The 21,385-nt window shown below is 48.5% G+C and overlaps 1 protein-coding gene across 2 annotated transcripts; it reads left to right on the top strand.

Moving 5' to 3' along the window:
* Positions 1-2,223: 2,223 nt before the first annotated feature.
* LOC122376209 lies at positions 2,224-8,900 on the top strand. Of its 2 annotated transcripts, XM_043355986.1 has the most exons (3): positions 2,224-2,387; positions 2,510-3,666; positions 4,284-8,900. In XM_043355986.1, the coding sequence occupies exon 3, from the start codon at positions 4,482-4,484 to the stop codon at positions 8,295-8,297; it is 3,816 nt and encodes a 1,271-aa protein (XP_043211921.1). In that variant the 5' UTR covers positions 2,224-2,387; positions 2,510-3,666; positions 4,284-4,481; the 3' UTR covers positions 8,298-8,900. The 2 variants fall into 2 exon arrangements, with proteins under 2 accessions (XP_043211921.1, XP_043211922.1); XM_043355987.1 differs by having other exon boundaries at positions 2,224-3,666.
* The last annotated feature ends 12,485 nt before the right edge of the window (positions 8,901-21,385 follow it).

The raw sequence follows: 21,385 nt of genomic DNA, 5'->3' as shown, positions 1-21,385 counted from the left end.
GCTGGGGGGGGGGGTGTTTGAACACCCCCCCTTGTGGTTTTTCGCGAATATCTCAAAAACGGCGGCGCGGAGCGCCGCCGTTTTTGGTACACCTTATCATACATCAATTCTACACATGTTGTGAAAATTTTAGACCAAGGTCATTCAAGGTCAGGTCACCAGGTCACTTGAAGTGACCTCACCTCATAAAAAGTTTCAATGTCTGTCACAGCTACACCGAGTGACCGATCGCTTTGAAACTTTCAGCGATTGCTAAGAGTAATAGCATGTACAAAATGTATATCTCAGAATTTTGATATCGATGACCTAAGGTCAGGTCAATTTTGAGACCTCCCATTATCCCTCGCCCGCACATGCCATTTTCCCATCCTAGAACGCACATGGGGGGGGGGGTGGTTGCCACCCCCCCGCGCCATTTCGTTCCTGTTGGAGATAGAGCTTAGCAGTAAAGACCAAAAAGATTCTTTGGGAAGAGACGAATCCAATGATACCCAGTTTTACCTTCTCAGGTCAGTCACTGACCTTCCAGGTCAGGTCAAACTAAAAAATGTAGCTGTTTTGGGTCACCGTTGGATATCAAGTGCGCTGCTTATCAAATACCGATGACGATGCTGTTTTCTGGTGCCAAGCCAGCTAGAGCCTCTTTGTCACACTATCCGACCAGAATTTTGCTGCTGAGGTCATTTCAGGTCAAGTTAGGTCAAGGTCAATTATATGTGTTTGTATGTCTGTGTGTGTCTGTGTGTATACTGATGTGTGCACCGATTGTTTTTGGGTCCATATCACATGAAATCATGATCTGAGAAGCTTTTACCAAAAATGCAGTCAAAAAACTTCACAAAAAGTAAATTCAGCTTGCCTAAAACGCAATTATCTTAGATGACCTAGGTTGACCTTGACCCTGACCTTGACCCCTGTACATCGTCGAACAACATGTTCCATGATAGGTGGGAGGTAAGACTGGCAAAAAAGGCCGAAATCAGGGTGTCAAAAGCTAACAAGGCCCATGGCAAACGCAAGATGTTGAGAATTGGCCATTTGGGTCATGACATGACCTGAAAAACAAGGTCATATCTCCGAAACCAAAAATCACAGAAACTTGAAATTTTCAGTGGACATCAAGAAAGGATAGACGAGCAGCTATACGAAAAATCAGCCTTCTAGCTCTAAAAATGTTGAGTGCAGAGCAGAAAGACTGCCTGGGGGGGTGGCAACCACCCCCCCCCCCCATGTGCGGGCGAGGGTTATAAGTCAATGGGAGAAAATTGAAATGCGCCTCTTTTGGACGAAAGACATTATAAACACTCCCAAACACCGAATTACAAGTGGTTTAGACACACTGAACATGAAAATGGTGTCCGTGACCCTTGTTTATGCCCTGAGGTCATCTTAGGTCACGAATGGTATCTAACAGTTTTTCGCAAATAACTTTTGATAGAGGCATGCTAGAGCGATAAAAACATCTTAGATGTGTTCAGCTCGACGATACGGATCGACTGATATGCAACATGACCCTTTCCGGTCAGGTCATGACCTTGACCTGAGGTCAAATTTTCAAGCTGACCTTTCAAGGTCAAGTTATAGTTCATTCGATGCGTCTTGACGAGAGGAACACGATGCCGGTAAAAGTAAGCTCGTACAAGGCTTGGGTCAAAAGTTATTGCAGAAAAACTGTTTCCGAAAAAATCGGCTATTTTTGCAGTTTTTGCCCCCTGCAGGCAAAACCGTTGACGTTAGGTCAAATCTGAGAGAATTACTCAGAAAGGGCGTTAATAGGGCTATCGAATGCGTATTTCCGCGGCGCTGTAGCTCTATTGGTTCCCGAGTTATGCGTTGGCTTCTTGGAAATTTTCGACATTCGACCTGAAAATCGGCGAAATTTTGCCTTCAATGACCTCTGGTGACCTGACCTTTGACCTGACCAAAAAATTGACTGAAGTGATTTCGTCATTATTACGGAGCGAGCGAAGCGAGCGTAGTCTTTCCTTAGATTAACGGAAATTTCTGAGTATGAGCGGCCGGCCGGCCGGCCGGCCGTGGTCACGCTTTTGCGAGGCTTATATCTCAGCAACCACTTGACCGATTTACACGCGGTAATTTTTGTAGGGTAGCTTCATTCCTTCTACCAAGTATTGGACTATTCCCGATGCATGTGGGTGACCCCTTATGCACGTGCCACGTGCAAAACGAAGAGGTGTCACTTTTGTAATTGTTGCTGTTACGGAATTTAGTGAACGCTTCTCTTGGCAGCGATTCAACGACTATTTTTTAGCAGTGGTTTAGTGTTTCGACGGTCGTCGACGTGGCCTGAGAAATGTGATGTGGTGCGCAGGAATCGTCTGATTCAATATATACGCATTGAAATGGCTTGAGCCACGTGTCTCCAGGTCTGTGTCGGAGATTTTTCGGATTTATTTGAGAGTTGAGAGTTGAGTCAAGTTGAATTGTCAACATTTTGGTGCCGAAACTGCCCGGGAATATTTACTGAGTTGTTCTTTCCCGTTTCCAGTCTGATATCGAGTATGGCGGAGATAGAGCGCTTGAAGCGTTCGAGGAACGCCGCCCGAGGGTGGCTGAATCGTGCAGGCGAGTCCCTGAGCGCCGCGCTGACAAGCAAAGATGCAAAGCAAAGTGACGCACAGACAAGCAAAGATGTGGATCTTTTTGAACTGGAAACCATGCTTGCTCTCTTTGATAGGAGGATGTGTAACTTTGAAGCCGCGCAGACGGCTCTTGAGTCGGAACAATCTGAGGAGGACACCCTGTCCGACCAGTCTTCAGGGTCGTTGGACCAGTTGATCATGTTGAGAGCGAGGGCCATGAAACTGCTGGCAGTCCACCAAGCAGCACCAGCTTCTGGTGCTGGGATCCGAGGTGAGACCCCCAAGCTACCGAGGTTGGACCTGCCCCGTTTCTCTGGAAAACCCCAAGATTGGCCTGCATTTTGGGAGGCGTTTTGTGTCGCAGTACATGATTCGAAGTTAGCAGATGTCACAAAGCTCACCTATCTGAGAACGTTGCTGGATGGTGAGGCGAAGAGATGCGTGGAGGGGCTCGCATTGAGTAGCGAGAGTTACAAGATAACATGTGATCTTCTGCAAGAGCGGTTTGGACGCAAGGATTTAATAATATTTTCTCATGTGCAAGCTCTCCTCAACCTTGATCCTATTCCTTTGGACAAGCTCCGTGACCTAGTAGATATCCTCCTCATCCACATCAGAAGCCTGGAAGCCCTCGGCATTACAGGAGAGTCCTATGGTGTCCTTCTAAATCCTATCATCCTTTCCCGACTGCCCAATGCTGTCCGCCTGGAGTGGGCCCGTGAAGCCGAGGAGAAGGAGGCTGATCTTGATCATCTCATCGGGTTCCTGACGAGGGAGGTGGAGCGGCGAGGTCGCTCTGGTGTCTACGTGGGACTGGCTGGTGCTGGAGCATCATCTTCATCTTCACGAGCCAGTGGTGCCGGCGCTTCTTCACGGGCTGGTGGTGCCGGAGTCTCCGCTCGGGCTGGCAGTGCCGGCGGTTCTTCATCTTCGAGAGGTGGGGGCAGCCACCCTGCTGTCACTAGCCGGCGCCCGTCTGTGTACACGGAGGCGCGGGGCACCGGCCCTGGTCTACCCTCCGGGGCAGCTCTGCACTCATCTGAGCTTAAGTGCTCTTTCTGCGGTAAGGGACATGTCTCTGAGAGATGTAGAGTGTTCCAGCGTCTGAATCTCCGTCAGAGATTTCAGAAGCTTCGTGAGTTGTACGCATGCTTCTCATGCCTTGAGGTGGGCCATCGGGCCACTGATTGTGGTAGGATGTGTGATCGTTGTGGAGGTAACCATCACCCATTGTTGTGCATGGGTAAGAGTGTCGGAGTGCCATCCCGTGTAGAGGTAGGTGGTGTGGAGAGAGAGCAGACAGCTGCTCTGCCTCAGTCTGACTCTAGTCAGACTCAGAGTCTCAGTGTGGTGGCTGATGCGGCCCCGGAGGGAGGGCCCCAGGGGGGTGGAGGTGCGTCACTGTCATGTGATGGAGATAAGAAGTGTTCTGTGCTCCCTGTAGCAAGGGTGCTGGTGCAGGGTCACGGGGGGAGTCTTGTTGAGGCCAACCTTCTGTTGGATTCTGGCTCAGACACTACTTACGTGAGCAGTGCGCTTGTGCGCAAGGTGCAGCCGCGTTGGTGTGGCTCCACGGAGGTGGGGTATGCAGTGTTCGGAGGAGGAAAGGTTCCCAGAGCCACCCGTGACGTGTATGAGCTGAGTGTGAGTGGTTCACATGGTTCTGTATCTGCCCCTCAGAACCTCAGAGCTGTGGCGGTTCCAGCCATATGTGCCCCCCTCGCGCGTCCACTTCTGCCGGCCTCTGTTCTGGATCAGCTTGATGGTGTAGTCCTGGCTGACCCGCTAGAGAGTGAGAGTCTGCACATCGACATTCTGGTCGGTGTTGATCAGTTCTGGCAACTGGTAAGTGGGGAGACGCGAGTACTGCGAGAGGGTATGGTGGCTCAGAGAACTGTGTTCGGCTGGGTGCTGAGCGGTCAGGTGAGTGGCGTAGATGACCACAAGGGTGGATGTCAGCTCCTGTGTCTGGGTGACATACATGAGTCGGCGCTGCGCCGTCTGTGGTCACTGGAGGGAGTAGGTGTGACGGATGTGACCACTGGTGATGAGTCTGATGTGATGACCACGTTCGAGTCCACTGTGGAACGATCAGCTGATGGTCGTTATGTGGTGAAACGGCCATGGAAGGAGGGTGCAGTTGACCTGTTGCAGGATAACCGAGCTAGTGCTGAGAAGCGGCTGACTGGTCTGGGACGTAAGCTGGAGCGGGACCCTGACCTGCGTGCCTGTTATGATGGTGCCCTGTGTGAGATGGAGGGGGCTGGGGTGATTACAGAGGTGCCTGTGGAGGAGCTGGTAACCCAGAACCCTACATTTTACCTGCCCCACCGTCCGGTAGTCAAGGAGAGCAGCACCTCTACTAAAGTCCGCCCAGTGTTCGATGCGTCCGCTCGTGGGCCTAACGGTGTCTCTTTGAACGATTGCTTGGAGGTGGGACCCTGCCTCCTGCCTAACCTGCTGGAGGTTCTCCTGCGTTTCAGGCGTTGGCCGTTCGCAGTGACCGCTGACATCACGAAAGCCTTTCTGCAGGTCGGTCTGAGTGTCGAGGATCAAGACACCCACCGTTTCCTGTGGGACTGTGACGGTCGTGTGCGTGTGATGAAGTCACAGAGGGTCATTTTTGGTGTCAGTAGTTCTCCCTTCCTCCTAAGTGCTACGATTAGACATCATTTGTCTCTGTACCCTGATTCTCCTGCCATTCGTGAGATGCGTGAGAATTTCTATGTGGATGACCTGTTGTCGGGTGCCGACAGCGAGAGTGAGGCCTCCGCGCTGCTCTCAGAGGCTCAGCGTGTGATGAGAGATGCCCACATGATGTTGACCAAGTGTCGCTCTAACAGCCCCCTGTTGTTCGACAAGGCGCAGGGTGTGTCTGGTGAGAGTGAGCATGTGAAGGTGCTCGGTGTGATCTGGAACCCGACTGATGACCTGTTCGCATTCCAGGGCGTGTCACTGCCTGACGACATTGTTCCCACAAAACGTGTCGTTCTCAGCTTTGTCGCACGCATGTTCGATCCCCTTGGATTCATCAGCCCGTTTGTGATGACTCTGAAATCTCTCTTCCAAGAGCTGTGGCAGCTGGGGTTGCACTGGGATGACCCGCTGCCGGAGTCCTGTCGTGAGACGTTCGCCAGATGGCTGAGTGGACTGGCGGTGCTGAAGGAGCTGCGTGTGCCGCGCGGCTACTCGCCGAGCGCGTGGAGGGACGGCCACGGCGCTGAGCTTCTGGCATTCAGCGATGCATCGCCCAAAGGGTATGGAGCTACCGTTTACATCCGTGTCCCTTTGGAGGATGGGTCATTTCATGTGTCGCTGGTGATGGCAAAGAGCCGTGTGGCGCCTGTTAAGAAGCTTAGTCTTCCTAGGCTAGAGCTTCTTGGCTGCCTGATCGCGGCCCGCCTGGTCGTGTTCGTGAGGAGTGCGCTCCGTCTCTCGCACAGTACTCCGTGCCTCTGTTGGACTGATTCAATGGTAGCACTGGGTTGGATCAGGGCCGATCCACGTAAGTGGAAGGAGTTTGTGGCCAACAGAGTGACTGAAATTCAGAGTCTGACGGATCCTGAACGGTGGCAGCACTGTCCGGGGGAGTGTAACCCGGCTGACCTCACCACACGCGGGGTGTCTGCTGAGGAGCTTGTGAGGTCAGAGCTGTGGCTCAGTGGGCCATCTTGGCTGTCACACTGTCACACACCTGACGTGAACCAGTCTGTCTTGGTGCAGCACGATTTGTCCGGCGTCTCTGTGAGTTCTCCCGGAGGTGACGTGTGCCCCCGTGCAGGTGACGTGTGCCCCCGTGGAGGTGACGTGTGTTCCCTTGGTGGTGATGTGTACCGAGCTGGTGGTGATGTGAGCACGCCTGTGTGCTCACCAGGCGGTACCGTGCGCACGCCTGTGTGCTCGCCTGGCTGTGCTGTGTGCACGCCTGTGTGCTCGCCTGGTGGTGCTGTGTGCTCGTCCGGCGGTGCGGCGTGCTCGCCTGGCGGGGCTGTGCGCACTCCCGGCGCAGCCGTGTGCTCGCCTGGCGGTGCTGTGTGCTCGCCTGGCGGTGCTGTGTGCTCGTCCGGCGGTGCGGCGTGCTCGCCTGGCGGGGCTGTGTGCTCACCCGGCGCTGCCGTGTGCTCGCCCGGTGCTACCTTGTGCACACCGGACGGAGCTGTGTGTTCGTTTGACGAGAAGGTGTCTGATCCTATTACTGAGGAGATGGTTGAAGTAGAGTCCTTCTGTTTGGTGACTTCACAGTTTGAGGAAGTATTTCCTGTTGAACGCTGGGGTAAGATGTCCAAGGCTGTCCGTGTGGCGGGCTGGGTCCGTCGATTTATACGGAACTGTCGTGTCCCAGCTGACAGGTGCAGTCTTCCTGATCTGACGACTCTCGAGCTAGCTGACGCGAGGCTCGATCTGCTGCGACAGGAGCAGCGGAAGGCGTTTTCTGGAGAATGGAGCGCGTTGGAGAAGCGCCAGTCGCTGCCGAAGGGCTCGCGCCTGATCGGTCTCGACCCGTTTATCGCTGACGATAGACTTCTCAGAGTGAGGGGTCGGCTGGAGTTCTCTGACTTGATGTACGAGGAGAAGCACCCGATTCTGCTGCCAAAATGTCACTTGGCTGTGCTTTTGGCAAGAGAGCAGCATGTTCTTCTGAAACATGCGGGTGTCTCAACGATGATGACTTCGCTCAGAGGAGCGTATTGGATCTTGGGCTTGCGCTGCATCGCCAAGGGTGTGAAGCGCGGCTGTGTCAGCTGCCTTCGTCACGATTCTCGACCGTTCAACGAGGAGGCGGCGCCTCTGCCGGGCTGCAGAGTGACTCAGTCCCCTCCATTCACAGTGACTGGTGTTGATTTTGGTGGTCCCCTGTTCAGCGTCGATTTTCCACGGAAGAAGTTTTACGTGTGCCTGTTCACGTGTGCTGTCACGCGTGCCGTTCACCTTGAAATGACTGACGCCCTGTCGTTACCGGCATTCATGCTAGCACTCAGGCGTTTTTCAGCCAGGCGCGGTCTACCAAGGATCATGTACTCTGACAACGCACCTACTTTCAGGGGAGCTGATAAGCAGCTGCAGCGTGTCTACAGTCATCTGGCGCCTGAGTGGCGCTTCATTGTACCGCATTCGCCGTGGTGGGGCGGATGGTGGGAACGGCTCATCCGTTCCGTGAAAGTGGGCCTGCGCAAGTCGCTTGGGTCACGCTGTCTGTCACGGGATGAGCTGGAGACTGTGTTGTTAGAAGTTGAGTGTTGTGTTAACTCCCGTCCATTGACGTTTGTTGGTGATGGACTGGACTCGAGCCCCCCGATCACCCCGGCGCACTTTCTGACGGGCAGAGGGACCGGGTTCTCCTCGCGGGTGGTGGAGGACCCTGCCTGTGTGAATGCGAAGGCGCTGACTGAGAGAGCTCGTGTGTGTGAGAAGCGTCTGGCTAGATTTTGGTCTGTCTGGTACAAGGAGTATGTCAGGACCCTGCCGCCTTCTGTCAGAAGGTTCAGGCCTCAAGGTAAGCTGTCCGAGGGCTCCATGGTCATGCTGCAGGAGGATAACGTGCCGCGCATGAGGTGGGTACATGGCGTCGTCACGAGACTGATCACCGGCCGAGACGGAAAGGTGAGGTCGGCAGAAGTCCGGACTCCGTCTGGTCTAAAAACCCGTCCCATCCAGAGGCTTTTTGACCTCGACCCGCTGTCCTCTGAGCCGTGAACCGCTCACATTCGTCGGCGGTGTTAGACCGCAGTGTTCGTCAGCAGTGTTAGTTTGTTTTTCTCTCGTCTGCGATTACAGGCAAGGTAGTGTTGGGCGCCGACTGTAGATGTCGCTCTGAGCAGTGAGGCGGCGTGCAGAGGACGCGCTGAGTTGACAGTTGCGTGTGGTGGCTCGCAGAGTGCAGGGTGAAAGTGGCCCTGGTGATGTGACAAGTTTGATGTCGTTTGCGTCGAGGTTGGCGTTTGTTTGTTTGAAGAGTGGTGAATCGATTTACGTTTGCGTTTGTAGACTGATGCGTTTGACTCAGATTCTCTGTCTGAATCTGTCTGAATTGAATTAAGTGATGCAGTCTTGTTCGCTGTGAACTATGGATCTGTCGTTGTAAGATCGGTTCCGTACCTGTGTGAAACGCGCCCTCTGAAGTTCGCATTTCAGGGGGGAGGATGTTACGGAATTTAGTGAACGCTTCTCTTGGCAGCGATTCAACGACTATTTTTTAGCAGTGGTTTAGTGTTTCGACGGTCGTCGACGTGGCCTGAGAAATGTGATGTGGTGCGCAGGAATCGTCTGATTCAATATATACGCATTGAAATGGCTTGAGCCACGTGTCTCCAGGTCTGTGTCGGAGATTTTTCGGATTTATTTGAGAGTTGAGAGTTGAGTCAAGTTGAATTGTCAACAGTTGCAATATCTCGGTAACTACTTGGCCGATTGCGCTGAAAGTTGGCATGTAGGTAGACACTCACTAGGCAATGCATATCCATGTGCCGGAATTGGGGTGCTGCTGCACGTGCGCACGTGCAGGGGTCGATTCCAGATCTCGAGAACGGCTAGACCGATGGCGCTCAAATTTGGCACATGGTTAGGGACCGGTTAGTAGGGTGCCGTGCAAAAGTCAGTTGGGACCCATTTTGCACGTGCGCACGTGCAGGGTGCCGCTTCCAGATCTCCAGAACGGCTGGGCCGATTGTGCTCAAATTTGGCACATCGCTAGAGACCGGTTAGTAGGGTGCCGTGCACAAGTCAGCTGGAGGTACCCCCTCGAAATTTCGCACGTGCAAGGCTCACCCTCTCGCTCGCTCCGTTAGTCGCCCCAAAAGGCGTTATACTGGTTTTTGACGCTCTTTCGAACGCCGCCTTCCGCGTATCGCTACGTGGCCCAGGAGCCGAGTTACAAGGGGGATGTTCAAACACCCCCCCCCCCCAGCAGGGCGTGGAAATCCAGGACCCCCAGCCGGGCGCGGGTTAAGAAATTCCAAGTACGACATAATATTCTTACAAGACACCCATATTACCAATGAGTCCATTGCAAATTTTGATAGGCTGTGGCCTGGAATGGGCTACCATTCTTGTGGAACATTTAACAGTAGGGGTACATCAATACTGATTAGGCGAAATTTGCACCACGATATTATAGCTGAAGAACACGAACCAAACGGTAATTACATCTTAATCGTATGCAAAATCCTTTCAAACATATATACATTCGTGAACATTTACGGGCCAAATGATGATTGTCCATCACTGTTTGAAAATACCGGGTGGCCCCCCCCCAAAAAAAAAACGTTCCGAACTTTGGAGGCCTATATCTCAAAGTTGAGTGCAAATAACGAGCCAAAATTCTCATCAAGGTTGCGTCACTTCTTTGCGCATTGGTATGCCAAATTATAACACTCTATCACCAGTATAACGCCTTTTGGGGCGACTAACGGAGCGAGCGAGAGGGTGGGCCTTGCACGTGCGAAATTGCGAGGGGGTACCTCCAACTGACTTGTGCACGGCACCCTACTAACTGGTCTCTAGCGATGTGCCAAATTTGGGCACAATCGGCCCAGCCGTTCTCGAGATCTGGAAGCGGCACCCTGCACGTGCGCACGTGCAAAATGGGTCCCAACTGACTTGTGCACGGCACCCTACTAACCGGTCCCTATCCGTGTACCAAATTTGAGCGCAATCGGTCCAGCCGTTCCCGAGATCTGGAAACGACCCCTGCACGTGCGCACGTGCAGCAGCACCCCAACTCTGGCACATGGATATGCAGTCCCTACTGGGTGCCTACCTACATGCCAACTTTCAGCGCAATCGGCCAAGTAGTTACCGAGATATTGCAACAATTACAAAACTGACACCTCTTCGTTTTGCACGTGGCACGTGCATAAGGGGTCACCTACATGCATCGGGAATAGTCCAATACTTGGTAGCAGGAATGAAGCTACCCTACAAAAATTACCGCGTGTAAATCGGTCAAGTGGTTGCTGAGATATAAGCCTCGCAAAAGCGTGACCACGGCCGGCCGGCCGGCCGGCCGGCCGCTCATACTCAGAAATTTCTGTTAATCTAAGGAAAGACTACGCTCGCTTCGCTCGCTCCGTAATCATTTTCAAGCCAGCAATCTTATGTTGAATTAAGTAAGACGTTTTTGCTTTTTTTGCCGATGTTGGACGGTAGTGATGATTGGCTTAGACGTAACATGAAAGGGAAAAAATAGAAAAATGGTACACGCGAATGAAACCAGCACGAGTGATGTTATTTTAAATATTTTGTCCCACTTATGTGCCGAATATTCAAATACTGAGCCAAAATGGTGTTAATGGATGCCATTCGTTGCAACAGAGTCCTGTTTCGAGCAGGAGTGGCGCGGTGCATGGGTTACTGCTGCCATTGCCCTCCCTTCAAGAAGATCAATCAGTAAATCGACCGAACAAGGAAAAAAGCTACAGGGAATGTGACACCCTAAGGCCTGAACAATCAGTGAGGCTAGTTGGCAGTAGCAGTCATGGCTGCCGGCCGTGGTACGGAGATGGAAGTGGCCCGTTCACTCACATTTTTTTTTAGTAAACATCTGAGCAAAAAAGTAATTTTTACATGGCATGCTAGAAACACGAACCATTTAAAAGGTAATTGCCCGAATAACATACAAATAATACAATTTACTGAAAATATATGCCGCATTGACTCTTGGAAGTTTCAATGTTGTGTCTTTATCATTTTCTGAGAAATATTGATTTAAAGTTGGGAACGTTTTTTTCTGGGCCACCCGGTATAAACCAGAAGTTACAAGAAGTTCCGCCAGATAACATTATTATTGCCGGTGACTTTAATTTTGTGATCAATCGCATTACAGACTCAAATTACCTTCATGATAATAACATACGCGCGAAAAACAAATTTATTGAATTAACTCAAACTCATAGCCTAATAGATGTTTGGCGACATATGCACCCTAACCTACGTGAATTTACTTGGCTCAAACGTAACCCGTTAAAACACGGCAGAATCGATATGATATTCGTAAGCGACCACCTAGTTAATTTTACAGACAACATCAATATTTTGTCTGGATACAGAACCGACCACAACTGCGTAACAATGTCTTTGAAAATAACCACAGAACCCCGCGGCCCGGGCTTATGGAAATTTAATGACTCCCTCTTGCAAGACAAAGAATACATATCGATTGTGGAATCGGTAATAGTCGAAACAATAAAACAATACGCGAATCCAGTGTACTCAACCTCCTTTGTATCGAGCCCAAAGAATTTTAGAGAAATCCAATTTACTATTTCTATTAAATTATTTTATGAAACACTACTCATACTTATTAGAAGGGAGACCATTAAATACTCAAAACAAAAATCAAGAAAAGCTCGCGATGAAGAACAACAGATAATATCACGATTTAATAAGCTACGAGAGGAATTTGCACTAAGCTCGAAAGAGGCGAATGCAGATCGTCTTTTGCTCGCTCAAAAACAATTAGAAACCATAAGGAAACCAAAAATTCAGGGGCTAATTACCAGATCAAGGGTGCACTGGCACGATGAAGGTGAAAAGTGTACCAAGTACTTTTTGTCTCTAGAACAAACAAACGCTAAACGCAAGTCTATACACATAGACTTGCGAGAAATAGTATCTGCTTTCAGCGAGCAATTACGAGCACGATACAATACAATAGATAATGTACACAAAACGTATTCATTCGAATTCATCAAGCTTAATGTAAAAAATAAACTGAAAGAGGAACAAAAAGAAATCCTAGAAGAACCTATTTCGATGTCAGAATTAACTGCCGCACTTCAATCAATGAAAAACGGAAAATCTCCTGGTTCCAATGGCTTCACAGCGAGCTTTTTTAAACACTTTTGGGAATACCTCGGAATATTTTTGTTCAGAGTTTTTCAAGACAGCGTAAAAGAAGGCTCTTTCACTGGCTCTCATAGAGAAGCCGTCGTAACTTTAATACCAAAGTCTGGAAAATCACCGGATTCATTGAAAGGATGGAGACCCATCTCTCTATTAAACGTAGATTTTAAAATAATATCATCAGCATTAACAAATCGATTAAAGAGTGTGATTAACGATATAATATCGCCATCTCAATCAGCATACATCAAAGGACGATGTATTGCAGAGAACAGTAGGCTTGTGTATGACGTTATCGAAAAAATAAATGCAGAAAAAGGCGCCGGTTTTATAGTTGCAGCAGATTTCGAAGCCACTTTCGAAAGTATATCATGGAGTTTTCTAGAAAACGTACTAAGTTGTTGCAATTTTGGTCAAAACTTTATATCCTTTAATACAACTTACATACCTAAATAAATCTAACTTTTCCCGGATTCTTTTAGACGGTTATCTTGGAGACAAAATTGTTATGAATCGAGGAATTAGACAGGGGGACCCGGCATCAGGTTATCTGTTTAACCTTTGCCATATTCAGCAATCGACAGCGATACGCGGCATCACGCTGTACAGTATATATAAAAAGTATGTCCCCTGGTTTGGCTCTCCCACAGGAGGCGATTCGTTAACTTGGCTGAATCCCAGTTGCGGCACCCGGCCGCCAGGGTCGCTGGCGCGCGAGCGGCCTTGACCGCTCGCATGTCATTGGCAGTTCGGTCCCTCCCCATCTATACCGAGGTGGGGAGGGGAGAAGAGGGGAAGAGAGGGGAGGGAGCGGCATCCGCTCGGCACTGGGCTGACCTGGCTGACCCCGCGCTCCCTCGCTGACCTCCGTCCTGCCCTCAGGCGAAGACCGACTTCCTCGGCCCGTAGCGGCCGAGCGGAAAACCGAGCTCGCGGGGCGCGACTCCATTGGTCGAATTTTATAAATGGAATGCTGTCGTATTCACGGCATTAGATAATAAATAGTGATACCAGCAGTGGATGTGGTAAAATACAGTCCAAAACAAACGAAAGCACACGATTGGTGCATAATGCGACCTCCCATTCAAATAAGCCCGCCCACTTCAACAGATGGTGTAGTTTCTTAGGGCGTAAAAGATGCAAAACACTACATAACTTTTTTTAGCTCGGCCACTGGGACCGTCAATATACAATTGACTGAAATGCATGAAAACCATTTTGCATTTATTAGCCGTTTTCTGCACCCAAACTTTAGCCAGTGACGCCCTGTCCATTCTAAAGCGTTTATAAGATTGGTCCCAGCACCCGATTTTATATGAGGAAGTCGTTTAAAAAGCATCTTATCTCTAACCAATTTATTTATTATGGCCACTTTTACAGGACGTCTATAGAGCTTTGACTTTTACATTTCTTCCTCGTTCAGGAGCAACGTTTTAACTCTCTGAATACCGAGGAGGCATTGGGGGGTTGGAAGTGAGGGAACAACCCCCTTCGCCGATTCGCCCCTAATTGAGCTAGAGCCTCACGAAAGAAACGATCGTGTCCGTCGTTACGAAATGCAGCGATTGGTCTCCGATTTTAAGGACTAGGGTCAGCCGATGACTTCTGAGGTCAGGTCAAGTGGTCCAAGGCACAGGTTCGGTTTTTGGTAAATAACTTAGCTAAAAATGATCGCAGATCCGCGATTTTAGCAGCATCGTGTTTGTCTGGCTCAGGCGTGTCGAATGGTATACTTTTTCTTCGGGTGAGATCAACTTAAGGTGTTAACTTTGGGTCAAGGTCAGGTCACAGCCCGTCAGGTCACGAAACTGGTCAAAGGAGGTCATATTGCATATCAATCGATTCGGCAGGTCTTTCCATGTCCATTAGTGGCTTTATCGACTCGGTAGCTTTAGTTGATCGGGAGTTATTGACGAAAAACAGATGAGCCAAAAGGGTTTTGTCTTATAAGTTGACCCTAGGGCCTCACAATGGTCTTGCCCGGAAAAATGTATACATTTTTTTTGTATACACTGTGCATATTTCTACTATTTGGCGCGGCTGAGCATGACAAACGTAATACCACCGAGCTCCCCTGTGACCATATTGCGAGGTTAATCAAATCCCGACCTTGTTTTTCCCTGGCCGTTAATGTTCTAACCTTACGGGTGATTGTTTAAGCGCGGAAGATGCTGAATCTTGGTTAACCCCATACTTATCATATGATAAAGAACGTCAGTGTTAGACAGTTAATTTATATACGGGGCGCGGGCCGAAACGGCCCCCCCCCCCTGTCCTTTTCGGTCGATATCTCCTAAACGGCTGGAGATATCGCCGCCACCAAACTTTCAGGACCCCTCCGGGCATCAATTTTACACATTGTGACCGAAAATTTTTCCAGAGGCTATGATAGGTTGGCCACAAATGACGTCAGAATGACGTCATGTTCTGTCATTTTCGACCGAAAAAAGACCTTCGCGAGAAGACCTGTCAGGCCTACAGCTTTGAAGATACAGAAAAATGATCAAGCATAAAAGGTGTAGAATTGACAGGGCTACAAAACTGCTATCTCGGATTTTTGAAATTTTTGAGTTTTGACCCCCAAAAATCAAAAAAGCATTTTTTTTTCGAAGTATTAGCCAAAAAATCCAAAAAGTTTTTTGAGTTTCGAAAAACCGGAATATATGTGATAGTACCTACCGTCTTCTATCTACATACCAAATTTCAGATCGATACCTCGTTTTTTGGCCAAGTTATAGCGAAAAAACTGTTCAAAAATGATGACGTCAAATTTTCAAACTCTATTTTTGGCAATTCTAGACCTCGTAGAGCAAAACAAGGACCACCATTAGACTCCCCGTGACGAGCTGCATCGAATCGATACCCATTTTATGCAAAAATATCAACTTTGAAATTTGACCTAATTTGACCTGACCTTGACCTAACCTTCACCAAAACGTGACCTAGGCTGGCCCCAAAGGCTGCCTAACCCACATAATCGCATTTTTCATGTAAAATGGACCATAAAACATGTATCACACGACACTTTCATATTGTGACCCCCGGTGACCTGACCTCGCTGTGACCTGACCTGGTATCAGTGACCTCATATAGCAAAGTATGTGTTTGTCGAACAATGTACCATCGATGGTTTTCAATAAATTACCAATTAACTCGATTTCACAACACATTTCTTGAAATGCCTGTGAACGGTGAAAATCTGATCTTTGACCTGACCTGTGACGTCATCGGTTTGACCTAGGTCAATGGAATTCGGTCACTAGGTAGTTCCCGGGTGGGGCTATCGAACGCCGGTTGAATTTTGAAAATCGGCCGGTAACTTTCCGAGATCTTAGGGGGGGCCGAAACGCCCCCCCCCCCCTACGGGTGGTAGGGTCCGCCGGTAGCCCTACGGGGCGCGGGTTAACAATTTAATTTAGGATAGTTTAATTCAAGTCTGTATGAATCCGACTTGACAATTTACTAGGTGGGTTTTGCAATTCAAGTCGGTATGAATCCGACTTGACAATTTACTGGTTTTGCAGTGCTATTTGTTTGGCATGTAATTATAAATCATTGCTAATTTCGATCCGGATATAGTTATTCAATGCTGGCCTTTGCGTCCTCAGGAAAGTTGTTTATAATCATGGAGGCTTGCATTGACCCATACTTTCGATTTTTCAGCACCATTATTCGCCGTAGTTGATCAGGTGTTTTTCTTCAGCTCTCCCCTGAATCATTTGGCTTAGACCCCTGGCGTATCACCCGTGCATCGCAAGACGCACCTTCCACACACAAGTTCACGATCCCCACGAACCCACATCAGCGTCCGTTCGCTTGGTGTGTGACCCCTTGACCTTTGGCCGCGACAACTGCCAGCTTGCTGGAGCACCCCTCCCTACACGCGCTGCCCCGCGCGATCCCCTCCCTCTCTCCCTTCCCCCCCCCGGGGTCGTGTCACGAAGGTTCGGGCTTACGCTACTACCGGCCGCTGCGCAGCTGTCACCTACCGCTTGGGAATGTGTGGTCTGGTGCGGATTCAGCCAACTACCGGCTCGCGACACCAGCGCCACGTAGTGGCGACGGTACATTCTTTTTAGACATACTGTACAATAGAAGACACGTAGTGTCTTCTATTGTACCACGTAGTGCGTACAAGAAGTACGCATTTCGCAGTACGCAGACGATTTGATATTATTTTTAGATAAAAAACCTCGTTCAATAGCTTGCGCAATTTCAGAAATTAACACGTAGCCATCCATGTCAGGCTTAAAATTAAACGTTGAGAAAACGAAATGCCTTCCAATAGGTCGCCATTCTAGTAACCCTATGGTGGATTCACCAGATATTCAATATGTTACTGATTTAAAAATCCTTGGAATAGTATTCAGGAATAAGAACGATGAAATATTTGCAACAAACCTGAAATATAAATTACCGCAGATGGAAAAACAGATAGTACGTAGACATATAACCATGCTAGGGAAGATAACCGTGATCAAATCTTTACTTACATCACCACTGGTGCTGCTGCATTTGTTACTGTCAATGCCAACTCCCTAAAAAAAAGATCTTAAAGAAATAGAATCAAAATTATTTCGATTCTTATGGGGCGATAAAAACGACAGTGTAAAACGTTCAAAACTAGTTCAAGGGTTTGAATATGGTGGCCTAAACATGGTCGATATAAACAGCTTCGTAAAAAGTTTGAAGGTAACTTGGATTAAGAGGCTAAGTCAGTCACAACAAGACTGGGCGACTATGATTAAAAACCAGCTCCCACCCATCCAAGAATTGTTAATGTACGGCAATACTGCGCTATCCAAAGTGAAAAACAAGTTAAAAAATCCTTTTTGGCAGCAAGTCATTGCAGCGTGGATCGATTTTTGTTGTTTAAATGTTCTAACCCCGGACCAGATAATAAATGAAAGACTTTGGTTCAACGATGTTTCTAGATTCAGAAATGGAATAAGAAGAGCTTGGGATAAGAAAGGCATACGATTCGTTGCGGATCAACAACACGACTGGGTCTATATATTCAAAAGAAGAATTGGAAAGTGTTTATAACATTCGCATGACTTTCCTCTGTTATTCCGCCTTAATGGGGTCTCTTCCAACAAATATAATACACAATAATCATAAGTCAGCGATATTATACCCATTAATACCGCATAACATAAGTTTAATGCACAGAAAAGAAAAATTTTCTCGAATCGCATATGGCATATACATCGCATCCTTGAGGAAAGACTATAAGAGTTCGCAAGACAAATTACAAGGAAAGTGGATGAGAGACATCAACTACTTTGAAGAAGGTAGCATGAAAGATGTGAAGAACGCTACAAAAAATACGTACATCCAATCTTTTTATTTTCGGATAACTTCATGGATTATTTCCACCAACAGATTTTTACACATTATTGGAAAAACTGAAAATGACCTATGTGAATTTTGCTCTTCTGAAGTAGAAACAATTCACCATCTCTTCTGGGGATGTGAAGAAGTGCAAAGATTTATTTTAAAAATATCCAATGTTCTTTCAAGATTTTTCAGATTAACGTACACAATAGAGGAGAAAACATGGTTTTTCCCAAATAAGAACAACAACTGTGAAAAGATGCAAATTATATTATATTCACTTGCAAAAATAACAATATACTCCTCGAAACAACAACATACAAAACCATCAGTGCAACACTTTTTAAATAATCTGAAACTAGAAGCGGAGAAAGAGTTTTACTCCGCCAAGCTTAATAACAATGTAGAAAAATACAAGAATAAATGGAAAAAGCTTGAGACACTTCCAGGAGTCAACATCAGCGAACTCTTATAAGATCGCGAGAAAGGTGCTTTAAGCAGCTATCAAAGACGATCCGTTAAATTAGTTATACCTACTCGTAAACTATGCAATTATTGAGAAGGTATTGAACTGTTGCTATTCTATTAAAAATAAAGTAATAAATTATTCTAATAAATTACTCTATTGTAATGATCAGTAAATTACCTACAATATAATATCAGCATGAAACACAAGATAACTGATAATATACTATAATTATCGATACACAAGCTGCCTCTCAAGCTGTATTATTTTCATAACATGTATAACATAGCCTGTACATTTACTTAGCATCAATATCTAGCAATATATACCTAACACATAAAACACTGCACAAGGACACGATGTATATCCTTTTCGCCTGACATCATTTACCTTTATCATACCTGTCGCCCACGATGCGGCCGGTTTTCGTCCCCCGACGCACTACGGGCGCTAAGCCTGGATCGGCTGGATGCGGATCGACGCGACGGGCGACAGGTATCCCAGTCACTGTAGCACTTGAGCGCTGCCGCTGCTGCGGTCACGGGCTGCTGTCCCGTTTGCCTCGTCGTTTCGGCGTGCTCCCGCCCCGGGTGTCCCCGATCCCGGCAGCATCTGTCGCCTGCCTTCCGTGGGACCTTGGCTCTAACCGCTTTGATCGAGTCGCGAACCTCTATTTATGTCTGCCTGAGCGCGATGTGTGTATAAGATTGTGTACAGAATGCGTGTGTTCATGTATCCCTGACCAGGGTAAGACACGCACGTGGGGAAGCGTTGGTGTCGATGCCGCGGTAAACTGCATTGCGTGAATGCCGCCGTTATAGCGTTTTTTTCTAGAGCCCGATCAGCGCGATAAGTTATATCAGTATTGTTACCGTTGGTACATATGTTTTACGTTTGTGTAAATAAACGTTCAAGAGGGAAAAAAAGATTCTTTACACTCATCCTTTTCTCTGTCTCATGATCAATGCCCTCCATTTCGTCCATGACATTCAATAGCGCCACAGGTTCTTCTCTTACGACCATACCTTGGCTGGACGTACCGCTGACACTGCCCCCTCTGCCTTTCGCGACGTATCGCACTGTGATCACATTTGTTCTCTATTTGCGCCGTTAGTCGTGTCATCTGCACCAATGGACCAAAAAGGTGCTTCGTTACACCGCTTAACAACGCTTTCTGTGATCATGCTGCCACATACTTGCAATATTTCGTTCTGTGCTGTTTTTGACACATATGTACAAGTACATGGCGTTTCCAGGCGCTTTCTTCAGATGCTCAGCAAGTGTGTCGTCTCCAGCTTGAGCTCTCATCCTCAAGAGGGTACGGAGGTTTCCGTCATTGGTCTCTGATAGGACATTCGCTTCCGGATCGACTCTCCCGTCGTCTCTATGCCCGCGAAAACTTATGTTTCGAGTCGCAGCCACACAAACTGTTTCCACGACAGACCTCAGTGCGACTACCGTCCGTTTGTCCTGTCGTTCTGCAAGAGCCTTCATCTGCTCTGAAACTTGTCCCTGGGATGCCTCCATCCTCCGAACGAACTCTGTTGCTCGAATGTTGTTCGTCACGTGGTAGGGAAGGGAGTTGTGCTCTGTCAGATGTCCATCTTTCCTTTTCTTGGAGTTCGTGTTGGCGCAAAAAGTCAGTCTTTTGAAGCATCTCAGTGGCTGCGTGACAAGTTTTCCCAGTTCTGACCCCCGCCCTTGTCGCTAATCTCCAAACAGCAGGCAGCTGACACACCAGGCGCCGGTCTGCTCTCCAAACTGGGACACTGCCAGCCACGGGAAGTCTGTCAAGGTTTTCTCCGTGCACCTCCTGGGCGCGATTTTCCGTTATTGTCATGATGGCACGTGGGGAACTCGTCCCGATTCGCAGGTACCCATCGTTCCTTCAACGCATGGAGACGGTCCTGATCTGGATAAGTCTGAATACGACCAAAAAATGAAGGATTTGCTACAGAATAACTACACATACCTAGAGAAGCCCGATGGATTCGCACAGAAAGTGAGCAAAGCATTCAACAAGGAAGCCAGAGTCAGACCATTTACCAAGGTGGGATAGGGCTTCAGTTTTGCGGGAATGCGCTAGCAGGCAACTAAGAAGAACGATTGAAGCAGCGTAAAGCGTTCATCTGTCTTGAAGAGACAACTAAACACGAGAGCCGGTTTCTTCACACTATCAAAATATACTGCAAAAATAGCACTACAAGTAGGATGAACAAAACTTTGAGCGTCACGTTCCACGAAGACTTCAAATGTATGTACATAGAGTGTTGACACAGTTTGAACTTATCTCTGCCATGTTCTCAGTTGCAGTATGTTTGAAATATGTGCATTTTGATACGTATGTTTACATTTTAACCTGTAATTCTGACGAAGGTTGCTTGGAACCGAAACGTCAATAAAAGTAATTTCATTTAGTTATTTGTTGGCTCCACCGATAACCTCATGATACATACAAGAGTAAGCATTATGTTGTTCTGATAAAGGTATTAGGTACACTGTTAGGCTAAGCTTTGATTTGTTAAGAACAATGGAATTGTTTTTACGAATACCGGTGGGCGCGGACTTCCTGTCCTCTGGCCCCCAGTTATTGACCGCCCTCCATCTCTGGACGGCGGTGCGCCCTCTGCGCCGTCCCCGACGACCATCCACCGTCGTCGATACCGTCGCCATGACAACCGGCTGCTGTCAACTCCAATCAGACGCGGCATTTGTCTTGAGCGCCCCGCCCGTGCCGGGAGCCGGCCGACGGCGGCAGGAAATACTTACTGCAGGCGGCGGCCCTGAGAGCCCATCTCCACCCGTCGGAAATTGGAGGGGAGCGCGGCCGAGAAAAGCCACGGATTACCAGCACCTGATCCATATCAGGATGTGGTTAGGAACGGGAAACGAGCGGAGCAGCGCAAGAAGCTGTTAGAGGCTGGAGCCCGGCCGCGGCAGTCCCGTTTTCCCGCTCGGTCGGAACAGTCCACAGACGGCCACGCAGATGGACTGATGAACTGCCCGCTCTGCAGTCTGCAGCGATAGGGTCGTTAACAGGGGCGCCGCCACAGGGGGTACGCGGGGGCCCGGACCCCCCAATAATTTACCTGGGGGTACAGTACCCCCAAATATTCCGAATACCTATAAGCTTGTTTTC

Source organism: Amphibalanus amphitrite, unplaced genomic scaffold (assembly GCF_019059575.1).
Source record: "Amphibalanus amphitrite isolate SeventyFive unplaced genomic scaffold, NRLGWU_Aamphi_draft 002052F_arrow, whole genome shotgun sequence".
Classification (NCBI taxonomy): domain Eukaryota; kingdom Metazoa; phylum Arthropoda; class Thecostraca; order Balanomorpha; family Balanidae; genus Amphibalanus; species Amphibalanus amphitrite.
Note: the sequence above shows the minus strand (reverse complement) of the source record. Positions and strands in the feature narration are given on the sequence as shown.

Bases quoted from the DNA above. Each gene is read 5' to 3' on its own strand.
- LOC122376209 (XM_043355986.1), top strand. From the start codon at position 4,482: ATGGTGGCTCAGAGAACTGTGTTCGGCTGGGTGCTGAGCGGTCAGGTG.